Source organism: Chiroxiphia lanceolata, chromosome 10 (genome assembly GCF_009829145.1).
Source record: "Chiroxiphia lanceolata isolate bChiLan1 chromosome 10, bChiLan1.pri, whole genome shotgun sequence".
NCBI classification, from domain to species: domain Eukaryota; kingdom Metazoa; phylum Chordata; class Aves; order Passeriformes; family Pipridae; genus Chiroxiphia; species Chiroxiphia lanceolata.
This window is the reverse complement of record NC_045646.1, coordinates 12,521,275-12,534,494: the sequence shown is the minus strand read 5'-3', so window position 1 is coordinate 12,534,494 and position 13,220 is coordinate 12,521,275. Positions and strand designations below refer to the sequence as shown.

Sequence of the window (13,220 nt, the reverse complement as noted above, 5' to 3'; positions counted from 1 at the left end):
GCAAAGGTAGGTAGAACCTTCAACACTCAGAAGACACAAAGTACCTTCCACAGAGGGTAGGATAATATTTCCAAAGATAATTCTTGAAGTTGCTTCACAGCTTGGGAATTGTGGAATTAGTTGCAACAAAGTACTAACAAAGTAGAATTTCAATCAGAAACAAATGCAACATCAAGCTCATTTTTCCTTCCTGATTGTGTTTATTAGGCTGATAAATTTTCATATATCAAATATTGTATTGCCTTTCCAGCAATTTTTACAATTCATACATTTCATTATAAACTTCGAGCTACTATTCCATACTCCAGCTCTCTCAATAAACTGTATACAATCTGACAGAGGCTGAAGAAGTTACCTTTACTAAAAAAAAAAGTAACTGAACAAATAGAGAATATTTAGACCACTGAGGACATCTTTACTCTTACTAAAATACACATCTGGAAGGGAATGAATGCAAGAAAAACTGTAGGACACATACTGAGATACAGTAATCTCAAATAATTAAATTTACTAAATTTAAATTTATTAAAATATAAATAATTATATTTTATTGTATGATGCTTAGACTCAGTATAACTGAGGATAGAATACATCAGTGTTATTTTAAATCCAGACAGAATATTAATTAAATAAATTTGAAAAATTAAATGAGGAAAAAATGTCTTTCACTATCTTTTTTTTTAAATTAAAGGAGCATTAACAGTTTAGAATGGCCAGGGGTTCTAAGTCTAAAACATAAAAAATAATATGGAAAGAAAATAAAACATTTGAGTATGAAATGCTACTATACTTTCAGAGAACAGTGATTTTCCTCTGTTGACTAAAAAGCATGACAATTACATTAATTGCTATACAATTATGTCTAAAAGTTTAGACATCAGATCACATTTAGTGCATTCCTCTTTCTGTGGGATTTATCTTCAGATGTACAGAATATCAGGTTCTGTACTCAGTGCTCAATTCCAAAGCTGTTGAAAAGCACAAGTAATCAGAAAGCTTTTGAGGGGGCACAGAAGCAGCCAACAAATCAATGCAGTCAAGAATTACACGTTGTAACAGATTAGACAACTAAAATATCCCAATTTATGAAGAATTTCCAATTAATCTCAGCCATATAATAATTAATAAAATGACGTTAAATTAAGTAAAGTGAACTGCAGATGTTCAACAACCACAACATATCAGTATAAATTCTGCTTTAAGATGGAAAACAAAGGACTACCTTTGATTAATATACAGTAGATACTGTTATTATTGGCAGTATTTCAGTGTCTGTGCAAAATTGTTTCTAAGAAGTTCCTGTCATTTTCAGATTGGTAACAGTATAAAGCAGGGAAAAAAGTTCCCAGACATGTATTGCCTGAAAATAGCTACACTGTTACAAGATAAAGCTACCAATAAGCAACAGTAAACAGACTTGACATCAATTCATATACTTTCCTTAAATATTTTTTTAATGTATGAACATTAAATTACAGTTTTTATAGACAGAGAACATCTGTTCAATTTCTATGTGACATGAATTACCTGTTCTGCTTTTAACATCATGCTTTAAATGCAACTTGGTTAAATTGAAACAGGACTATACATACACACTACACTGTAGTGAAGCTGGCTGTAGTAATTATTTGGGCCCCTGATTTAATTAGTTAGATTTTTCTAGCTCGAATGCAGAAGGCTGCAGTATTTGATTAGTGTGAATGCAGTACATATCGTCCCTTAAGCCATCACCTTTCTCTTCTGCTGGGATGAGCCCATGTTATATTGGCCAGTGGCTCTGCGCGCTTCCTCTTCGTGCTGCTGGATTTGTTGTTGTAACAGAATGAGTTCCCCAAGCAGGCCCTGCCATGAGTTTATAATAAAAAGGAGAGGAAAATTTGGGGTGTAAGGAGAACAAAGTTAAACCAAAGGATATAACAAAGACAGATGAAAACCAGGTATGAATGGGTCAGTTCAAACAAAAGTGAAATTTCATTAGCGAGATCTCTTGCTACCGAGAGTGGATAGAGCCAGCAAAACTATGCATTTTGCAAATCCAGGTAGAACAAAACAATCACCATTTGGCTACACTTCCTAATTACATTCAACGTTGACTAGGTATCTAAATATTTTAAAAATTCAACTATGCTGGCTTTAAAATATTCTCAAAGTGTTCAGAATTTCATTTCAGTTACTCATACCAGAAGTTCTTAAGCATCAGCAATTTTTCAGAATCTAACTATCCATGTATCTACAGTGTTTTGGATATTCTACACACAGCTGTGCACAACAGCTAAGAGGCTCAGCTTTGTCATAAAAGTTCTCTTTTTGTTTTTATACCCAGCAAAACACAGACAGTTTATAGCAAGATGATTTTTGCCTGCCACTTAATTTTCTCAAACTATGAGAAGAATAGTTTCTAGAGCATCAAAAATAAAAAGCGTCCCCTCTCCACTTCTGCAACACACTGCAACTTAAATTGGTGCTGTCATAATCCTTCATGATCACTTCAAAAATCCCTAAAACTTAATCCTTATTCCTTTACTCATTCAGCATTTCCACAAAGCTTAGTCTTCTCCTCTTCTCCCTCCATAGAAAATATTCTTATAATGGCAAGCTGTCTTTCAAAATTAGTTTAGAAATATCATGCCAGTATCTACCATAACTTTACGAACAGGTTATTTCAGAGAATGCAGACAAAAGGATTAATGAACTATTTAAATAATGCTCTGTATAAAATAATACATCATATTCTAAGAAAACATGCAGTGAAATGAAATGTTTCAAAAATGTACTTCAGGAATGAAAACAAACCCTGAAATAGAACTTTGGTGTAAGAATTCAAGACATCTATGATCAAGTTATACATTTGTTGCATGAAATACACACACAGGCATGTACACATAAGGATAAACAACACAGGAGAAAATACAAAAAGGAGAGAGACAACCAAATGACCAAATATAAACGTTTGTTAAATAGCGATTTGTATCATTTTAAACACAGAAAAATCTTCTCAATTTTATTTTACTGAACCATTTTAAGATTTAATAAATGTCTCTACTGCCAGACTAGCAAATGCATTAGAGCAGCACCAGGAACCAGGCAAAAGATTTCATTTCTATACAGCAGCAAGGAGAGAGAGCCTCAGAGCTATACTTAATATCTGCGGAACAAAAATAATATTTTGCCAGTTTTGCAGACAGGGAAACTCTCAATATGACCTGACACAGTCTATTTAAACATTGTTATGAGTCAAAAAAATGCAAGAAAAAACACTGAACAAAATCTGCCATGAAGGCCTTTTAGCATTTGAACAGGAAACGTAACAAATGTTTGAAGTCACCAAATCTAACTATTTATCGAGCAATTACTTTCTAAGACATCTGGTACATGTGAATCTTATTCCATAGTAAAGTATGAAAAGCCCTTTTCAACTACAGTTACCCCATTTAATAAAATATTCAAATAAAAAATAAAGTGATTTAAAAGGCTTCTCTGTAATCCTTTCTTTATTGTATATATCAGTCAGTAATCTTATTAATATTATTTACTTTATATTCTATTTCTTAATTTATACCACTGTATTAAAAATATAAAAATTATATGTATATATTTTTTATATATAAAAATATAATAAATATAAAAATATTAGAAATCAAGAACTTTAAATAGCACAGAACTATACACAGAACACCCAGGCTGCTAAGAATCAAGACACAAACAAAAATATTTACATCTCTCTCTTTGGACACTGTGTGTCCCCTCCACCAAAATCAATCATTCTAGTGTAAAACTAGGTTTATTTTCAAGAATTTCATCTAGAAAAATCAACACTTAATTAATTAATGTGATTTCAAAAATCAAGTTCTTTACAATCATTTTATTTATTCTTTTCATTGTCAAAGAAACAATGTAAAGGGGAATAAAAATAGTTGACAGACCCATTCAGATAAACCCTGCAAAGTCATAATGATATCCAGGTGCAAAATAAAGTAAAAAAAAAAAAAAAAAAGCAAAACAAGTGCTGACATTGTTCCTGCATGTACTTTAAATTCCCCTCCATTATTTGACATTAAAAGCTAATATAATGTACTTCAGATGAGTATGACTCTCTCTTTAATTTAAAAGCAATGCAAAGGTATGAAAATGATAAGGAGGGTAAAAAGGCCAATTTTTAAAAATCTGAATAAATGTCATAGTTTTATCCAGAGTACCTAAGTTGGGAATATAATGGTCCTATTAATAAAAAAAAGAGAAAATTATGGAAATTTTATTGAGCAACTTGCGAGAACGGAAAAAATAGGATTTTTTTTAAAAAATAAAACAGATCAGAGTCAAGTGATATTTGTTACTCAAGTCTCTTTTTCCCTCTCCAGCAGTAGCTGTAGTGAAGGGCTGTGGGACACTGTGCTGCTTCTTCCACTGACGTAGGTGACCCAGTGTGGGCTGAGCGAGGCAACGACATGCTGCCAACTCCTCCAGAGTGCAGCAGGTTCTTCAAGGCATGAGATTTTAATCCAGGTAAAAAGAGATTTAAACTCCATTTATTTAAACTACTATCTGAACACTCCACACTTAATTTAATTCTCTTCTAAAAATATGGTACCTTTTGGATTAAGTGAGAGATTAGGAGGTAAACACATTAGCTGACAGGAAGCAGTACAGTCTGATTCGGTGCTCAGGCCACATTTCACTCGCTCAGTCACTTTGCAAAGTAACTGGTTTCTCATTCATTCCACTCAAAGCTTTTAGAGACCCATCTGAGGATCATGCCCAATAACAATTCTCCAGAAGGTTTCTCCCAATAAGCAATTCCTAGATTCCTTTATCAGTTACTAATCTCTTCACAACGAAACAAAGAAAGTAAGCTCAGACACATTTAATACCACAGTACAGCATTTTATGCATCCATACAATCACAATTCTTAAACTAGTATTGGTGGACAGTGGTAAGCATTGAATGTAAAAAGGCCATCTAATCCATTGTCTTGAAAATAATAATTTTGCCCAGCAACAAACAATGATTATGTTTTGTTAGGTATTCATATGTGACTTGTTTGAAATATTCTGACCAAAATTGATCATATTAATTAGTAAACCAACAGTTTCTAAGCACATCACACATTGGATGTGATTGGCATAACAAAAAATCAGTAGACCAGACTAAATTTTCTAAATCATACTGATTTCATATGGGCAGATATTTTCCATACCATAGCCAAAGTTTTGTTGGCAACATTAAAATGCAGTAACACTGCATCAAAAAAAAATACAGGATAATAAGAAGTTTTAATGGTACTACTGGTATTCAGTAAAAATTTCAGTTAATTTAGTTATTAAAGACAATAAACTCAGATGGCCACTTCTTCACAAATCAATAGTAAGGTATATTTTATGTTTTATACAGTGAAACCTGTGCTAAGCAATCCCTCAAGAGAAAATAAAATAATATAAATGGACAGTCTGCAGACAAATGGGAAATAAAAAGCATGAAGAAATTCATCACTATTCTATAAGGGAAAAAAATGGTAGCAAGATGTGAGCTTCGTACAGGTTTCACTATACATTGACATGCAGTATTAATGTGGAATAAATGTATACATGCCTGCATATACAGAAAAGTCATTTATGGAAAAGCCCCAGTTCAGACACTTTTAGTTGCAAAAATAACTATATGATTATTTACAAATTCCCTGATATATATTGCTTTCCTTCCATTTTTCAAAGAATTCTAAAAAATAAAATGAGGAAAAATGAAAAGCCTTTAAAGAATGAGCAACATGACAATTTAGGAATTTAACAGAAACAGGATCTACTGTTCGTGAAAACAAAAAAAAAATTAAATGCTAAAACTTTAAGTTATCAAAAATACAGTAACTTTTTTTCCCATAGAATAGTAACAAAAATGTCATGTATGCTTTATCTAGATAAAGTAAAAAACAGATTGCTTTAAGAAATGGAAATTCTTTATTAAGATAGGAATTGTTAAGTAAGAATTACAACTATGAAAATGTCAACACAAATGAGGTTGCAAGCAGAAATGCTTAAAAATAACTATAAAAGCCTAAACCAATTTCCGTAATAAGCCAGAAACTCAAGTGCCACTGAGAACATGCCCGGAAAAATTACAAATGCACATAAAATACCTAAAATCACATTCTTATAAAAACCCTGATTTTCTTAATAATGCAATTCCTAAAGATTTTTAGGACTGCCTCAAATTTCCTTACACCACAATATTTATTATCACTGCACTGTTTATATATACAAAAAGTAGCAATGCATACTCAAGTAATTTTCAATGATAAATTCTTTTCAAGCTGCTTCAACTAAAATCTGCAACTAGCTACTGATGCAGTCTCAAAAAATAAATACCCATTTATCAAGAAATGTTCAGTTTTGCAAGCAAGTAATTACCTTCTTGAACTGTTTGTCATTGTCATAGCCCTGGTCAGTAGCCCTGAATGCTGTTTCTCCTGGAGCACCTAGAACATAATTACAGAAACTCATATAAGATGCAAAAGGCACTTCAAAATTCTCAAACTACACCTACCATAAAATTAAAGCTTCAACCTCTATGAATAATTCAATAATCGTTGGAGTTCCTATAAAAAAAGATTAATCTTAAGAAACTGAAGAAGAAAATCAGTTTAAAACTCATCTGAAATTTTTTTTATCTAGATTGTGACTCAGATTAGTTATATCACAAGGCAGTAGGCAGCTTCAGTCAGACTATTAAAAGTTCTCAAAATATTGTAAAATTAACTCTGAGAAACACAGAAGGATAATACAGATTCCACTGGTGTTACTGTAACGAGAAAAAAAAAAAAAGCAACTTTACTATTACAATGACATAGATTTTAAAAAGAAGCCTCTGGAAAAAGCCGGAATTAAAAAGCATCTGCTAAGGACTGTGGCAGACATATATCTATAATTCATCTACTCATTGTCAGAGGGGAGGATCTAAGTCAGGAAAAGATTTTTCACCTGGAGAGTGGTTTGGCACTGAACAGGCTCCCCAGGGAAGTGGTCAGAGCACTGAGCCTGACAGAGTTCCAGAAGTGTTTGGGCCATACTCTCAGGTACATGGTGTGATTCTTGGGGTGTCCTGTGCAGGGCCACGAGTTGGACTCAATGATTCTGATGGGTCCCTTCCAACTTAGCATATTTTATAATTCTATGAAGTATTTTTAAAATAGCTGGAAAGTATTCGTAAATCAATACTAAATTGCTGTAAATAGTTGTGTCTATATTGATATTCACTCCTCTTAGTACAGTAGAGCTTTTAAAGTTTGTTTTAAAAAGGCAGGTTAAGGGCAGGAAAAAGGGCTTTTACACACCTAACAACAGAAGTAGATCAGAAGCTCCTATGACTTCACTAACCAAATTGTAACCTGTGAAAAATCAGCAGAAGAGGGGAAATAAAAATTATAAATACAAAACAAAATGCAAAATAAAGATGAGGGGTCTTTGTCTCATTTGGAGGACCACACAATCATAAATGGCCACTATGCCTGTGTGAGTATAATATCAAATAACAGGTGACATCTCACTATACCAGTCAATAACAACACAACTTTAAACTCTCAAAATTTTAAACAGCCAAAATACATAGGAGATGGTAATCTACTTGTTTCTCTGCTGAGCTTGGTCCCTACTTAGGTTCCTGCTGAGTTTGTAGGATTAATAAATTAATTCTTCCATTGACAGTACTTTAAAGAAACAAACCACACTTCTTATGCACAATGATATGAAAATATTTACAAACACACTTAGAAGAATAACACCTCACAGATATCACCTTTCACGAATACAAATTTATGTGGTTTGATAATTATTAAGGTGTATAATAGGAATAATCTTGCACTTTATTACAAGAACGACTGGGTGTGCTCATTAGCAAGTCAGATATGATGATCAAATCAGTAATTTCTTAGTTTTAAAATGCCCACTGATAGAAATGTCTAATTTAAGGCTCCAAAAACATGAAAACCATTAAGCCTGCAACTACCTGGGTACACTGAATAGACAGACCATTCCTGTGTCTTTTGTGAAGGATTTAAAACTCCTACCTATTCCTTTGAAATGCAACCCCTACCTAATCCAAATCTCCAAGCAAGTTCTTCTGGGGCCACGTCCAGATGGAAAATATCATTCAACCCAAAAAAATACCTTTGTTACAAATTTCTTATTTCACATGCTTGCAGTATTAAGACCCTTCATTCTTAATAATCCAACTCATTTCTCCTGTAACAGCTGTGATACTGTTTCTGTCCAGTGCCACTCCCACCAAGTTCTATCTGGTCATATCCAGCTTCTCTGACTCACTGAAGGAATCAAGCTTTCAATCTGTTAGAGTTGTACAAGAATTCTAGTTTGCTATTCAATTTCAAGTTTTGGTTCTCTGGACTTGCTACTAGAATTCTTGCTTTTAAAAATACATTACACTTACCTGTGTCCATAACACTTTCAGATGAGATATTCACTGAAACCATACATTTTCAGGATCCACTTTCTTTTAGCGTCTAAGGACAAACCTGCACCCCCATCTTGAATAGGTTATGCTTTTAAAATTAAAACTAAGCTGAAAAATTGTTCTCACCAGGAGATAGAAATCCTTTCAGTGAAGCAAAGCTCTCTCCAATCTTGTCAAAGTCAGGCAGAAGTTTGGCAAGGTCATCTGCATCAGGGAGGGCTTTGATAAGCTTTTCTAGGAAAACAGTACAGCAGTTAGTGAGTAGGGGTCTTTTTTCCCCACTTTTTTTGTGAACAAAAATGGCTTAGGCTGTAAAACCTAGCAACTGTTTCAGGATGCAGCTTTTTTCTTTTTTAAAAAAAGTATTAAGAAGTTTCTTTCCACTTACACCTCCCCCCACTAGTGTTGGGAAAGATTATCAGATCAGAAAAACCAATTGCTTTTTTAGACTTTGAACTTCCTGATAAGGTAGTTGCCTCAGGTACTTTATAATTACCTAGAAGTTACTGCTGCATTTCACCACATTTCATACATTATCTCTCATGTATTTTGTAGAGGATCTTTTAACTCTAACTATGATCACATCTTGAACATTTTAAGACAGGCTTAGTTTTCAATCTCATAACAAGCCAATTTTGTAATCCTTTAAAAAAGTAAAATTATTAGCTTTAAAGTACTATAAAAATGTAGTGTCCACTAGCAATAGGAACAAGAAAACATTTGTTTCAGTTATTCAATCTGCATTTATCTATGTAATGCTCATACCTGGCATGGAACTAGATGATCTTTAAGGTCCCTTCCAACACAATGATTCTACATAGTAAAATCTTCATAAATGATTTTTTTAAAGAAAGAACACCACCTTTCTACCCTGCATATATAAGAAGCCAGTGCTTGATTTTCAGATTTTTCTCTTTCATCTGAAAATATGCAAAAACCTCTACTGTAACCTGAAGGTTCAGGAAAACAAGAGTCTATATTTTTCATTTTCTTTTCTTCTGTATCCTCAAGATAATTTTGTAGACAGGGAGGTTCACTACTTTGCCTTTTCAACTGGTCTTTTACTCACGCATATTTTTTACTTATCTACTTATATCTTCACTTGTGTCATTCACAAAGAAAGAAAGAACTTCATGCACAATACTACCAAAACCTGTGTAAGTCCCTTTGATCATGCTGCAAATCTTCTTTCAATAATAGGATTATATGGCCTTATGAAAGGACCAAGAACATTCTCAAATGAAAAGATGAATTATGGAAAATCCATGCTAAACAATGCATAATTTCTTCCTACAAGCACGCTCATACAAATGCCTTGGTGAGACACACATCAAAGTTTAAACACACAAGTTCAGTCAAATTACAGCTAAGAAGTTACTCCTGGAGCCTGCTGAGGACCTATGCTCTTATGTTTAAGTTTTACACGTGCCAGTCTTTAGATAGAGTAACAACATGGCTTTTGTGATACCGAAGTCGATCAGTTCATCGAGCTCCCAAACGAAGTCAGGAATAATCCACTTATATTCATCGAGATCTGGCATCATGTCCTTCCACTGATCATATGTCTAACACAAAAAGGAAAAAATAATGGTAGAAATAGAAAAAGAAATGTACGTAGAGAAGCTTATGAGCAATCTATTGAAAAGTTATACCTACATATAAAACATACTAAACCATCATCTTTAGATATGAGTAATACTTGGATCTTTTAAAGTCTACAGTAGTTCTCCAAAACAATGTTTTCCATGTTCACTCATCTTTACTGTCATTAGTTAACCAAACAATGACATTTTGTATTTCTGTGGCTATACCAAGAACTACTGTTTTGAAGTATGTAATAAGAAAGATAAAATGCAAAAAAACAGCTTCCAGAGATAAATACCTTCTTGGCTGTATAACCACCTCCTACTGCAGAGCCTAATATAAGATAGCGAACTTTGAGAAGCCTTGACGCCAGTCTGGCCAGCCAAAAGTTCCTGTGGAACTGGTATCCATATTTTACATTTAAAAGTTTTGTTCTGCGAAGGGGAAGACGATTAAGAGAAGAGAACAGCTGAACGGATATCCTTAAAGGAGGTCTTTGAAACTTTGAACTTGGATAGTAGGGATGATGTACACTGTGGCAAACAAGATGCAGGTTTTGAAGCGGTGATTTTCTCTTTATTCCACAGCTGCTGTTTGCCAGACTTTGGCAGATGACACTACAAGAAAGAAATAAAAGCTCTAAGTAACTGGTTTCTTCAACACACCATTAACTCAAATGCTTCTTTAGAAGCAATTCACATTACATTTTAGCTGGTTACAGTTAATCTTATTATATCACTCTGAATGTACAATCTCCAGCCATCATTGGTATGTACCAGGAAAATAAAAAGCCGTAAACATCGTTAATGGGTATGGAATTTCTAGTGATTACAGAAGCAAAAACCTTATATACCATTTATGCAGTTTGTTATGAATTCAATTTAACTTCTGCACTGGAATAAGGCACGTAACACGTCTGTGGTAAAACACAGTTTGGGCAAACAGAACTGAAGTCCACAGAATATTTGCAACATACATGAAAACAGTTTGGCCTATCTTATTCTCTGAAAGAACTTTTAAAGAACATTAAGTTTGCAGAGGATTTTCAAAGAAACAATACAAAGAAAAAAATCCTTTGTAGAATATATTTGTCTTATTTTGGCAAAGTAGATTCTGCTTTGGGTTGAAAGGATGTACTCAACGACATCTTTCAGTTCCTTTTGCTCTAACACACTGCAGTTCTGGGATTACAGGACTACGGTTTTGTCTTGGGTTGTGCACAGACAACATTACTTCTGGAGATGGCTGCACCATGTTTGTTGATGCCTTCATGAAGGAACTGAGATTTATGCAGGAGGGAAAATTTCAGTCTGAAAGATCTGACTCTGAAAACAGAGCTCAGCCATGAAATGCACATGTTGAAACACAGGAACCACATCGGTCCTGCCCTGCCTACATTAAACACTCAGCCTGGGATAAAGCTCCTTGTGTATTTTCAATTACACTATTCTGCACATTTCAACATCTGGGGGTAGTTTGGTTAGTTTAGGGAAAAGACAACTGCTCTAGAAAAACCAATTTCTTCTGTAACATTTTTAGTCCCACCATCATATCAGAATGGTTAATATGAAATCATTTACTGGATGCAAAATATGAGTGAAGTTACAGTCTTGAAATTCATTACCCAGATATCTAATATTTTCAGCAGAGACCTGTGGTAGCACATTCTATGGCAGCTACTCCTCATTATTTGTCTTCACCTGGGCTAAAGGCATTTTGTGTAATATTATGTAACTTTCTTCTCTGTGACTGTTCTTTTAGAACACACTGTGTTTGACAGCATTCAGTCTGTATGTTTAAACTGAAGGAAAAATTAAATTCCAGCTCATAGTCTTAAGGCAAGAACTCAATCAACAACAATTGCCTTTTGAGTGGTATGCATGTTTCAAATCCAGTCTCCTTTAATTAATATGAAATCTTATAAATAATTAAACCCCCCCCACTATTCTTCCATTATACCAAACTTCCTCTTTCTTTCTTCTCTCCTCCCACTGCTGAAAACTCCTGATGAACACTGACAAAAAGAACACCTTCAAATCTCCACTGAACAACAGTGCAGTTAGATTGAAAACCATACTACAATATGCTATTAAATCAAATAATTAATGAGTTCCAAATTTAAAGCCTCTGGGAAGCTGTTTTTAACAGCAAATATTAGCCTTCCAGACACGTTTAGCTCTGGCATTAGAATCTGTTTGATTACAGGCCTGCAACCTGACTACTCTTATGTTGCCCTGGGATTATAAATGTCTTGTAAAACAAGAAAAAGTGGCCTGTTACACCTGTGATTACAAAGTAAAGGAAACCCAGCAAAAAGCACTGTGGTATTCTCTCATTGAGCACTAGACAACGTTTATTTTCCTACTGCTGCTCCCAGATGGGGGTTGGAACTGGTTGATCTCCAAGGTCCCCTTCCAACCCAACCCATCCTGTGATTCTATGAAACCAACCAAGGAACATCGTGCTACTGCCGGCCATTCAGTTTCCCTGCTCCTGTCTGGAATGGTGCAGGAGAAAGGTGGAAAACAAGCGGGATGCAGGGACGGAAAAACGCCTGGACATAAGGGTGGCCCGAGCTCCCCAGGGCGAGAAAGCGGGACACGCAGCTCCCTTCCACATGCACCACTCCCGCAGGTGCCGGGGAGCTGGAGGGCGGGGAATGCCTCGCCCGGGGGCACCGACCCCCGGGGCAGCTCCGGGCCCGCCCCGTGACTCCCGCCCCGGGCACCCCGACGCGCGGGGGCCAGGCCCGCCGGCAACCCGCCGCGCCTGCCCTGACCCGTCCCGCTTACCAAGCCGCCGCCGCCCGCGTCCGCCACATCCTGGGAGCCGGGAGGGGCCGAGAAGGGCCGGGAGCGGCCCGGGCGGCCGGGAGGAGGGCAAGGGCAGGGGGAGCCGCTTCCGGGCGCCCCGCGGCCCGCCCGGCTGGAAACCGCGCCTCCCTGCCCAAAGGTTCCGGGCGCCGCGGCGGCCAGGGAGGGAGGGTTTTTGAGGAAGCACCGCGGGGGCTGCGTGGCCGGGGGCGGAGAGTGGGGATGGATTCGGCACGGTCCGATCACGGATCCTCCACAGCGGGGTCATGGATCTCCTCTCACCCCCCCCCACGTCTCTGTACCCCCTCATCCCAGCGCTGTCAGAGCTGCCCTCAGCATTTCGCCCATGTGCCCGTGGCTGCCAG

General features: G+C 36.1%; 1 protein-coding gene across 5 annotated transcripts in view; it reads right to left on the bottom strand.

Moving 5' to 3' along the window:
• Positions 1-12,897, bottom strand: part of OPA1 (OPA1 mitochondrial dynamin like GTPase) — a 53,267-nt gene extending 40,370 nt beyond the window's left edge. For 2 of the 5 annotated variants that reach the window (XM_032697692.1, XM_032697693.1), the window contains exons 1-7: positions 12,835-12,897; positions 10,341-10,659; positions 9,927-10,023; positions 8,585-8,692; positions 7,323-7,376; positions 6,400-6,467; positions 1,732-1,842 (exon numbers count right to left, since the gene is read on the bottom strand). In XM_032697692.1, coding sequence (XP_032553583.1) covers positions 1,732-1,842; positions 6,400-6,467; positions 7,323-7,376; positions 8,585-8,692; positions 9,927-10,023; positions 10,341-10,659; positions 12,835-12,863 — 786 coding nt within the window. In that variant the 5' untranslated portion in view covers positions 12,864-12,897. The remainder of the gene's footprint in view (positions 1-1,731; positions 1,843-6,399; positions 6,468-7,322; positions 7,377-8,584; positions 8,693-9,926; positions 10,024-10,340; positions 10,660-12,834) is intronic. The other 3 variants (XM_032697695.1, XM_032697694.1, XM_032697697.1) reach the window with 3 other exon arrangements.
• Positions 12,898-13,220: the final 323 nt, after the last annotated feature.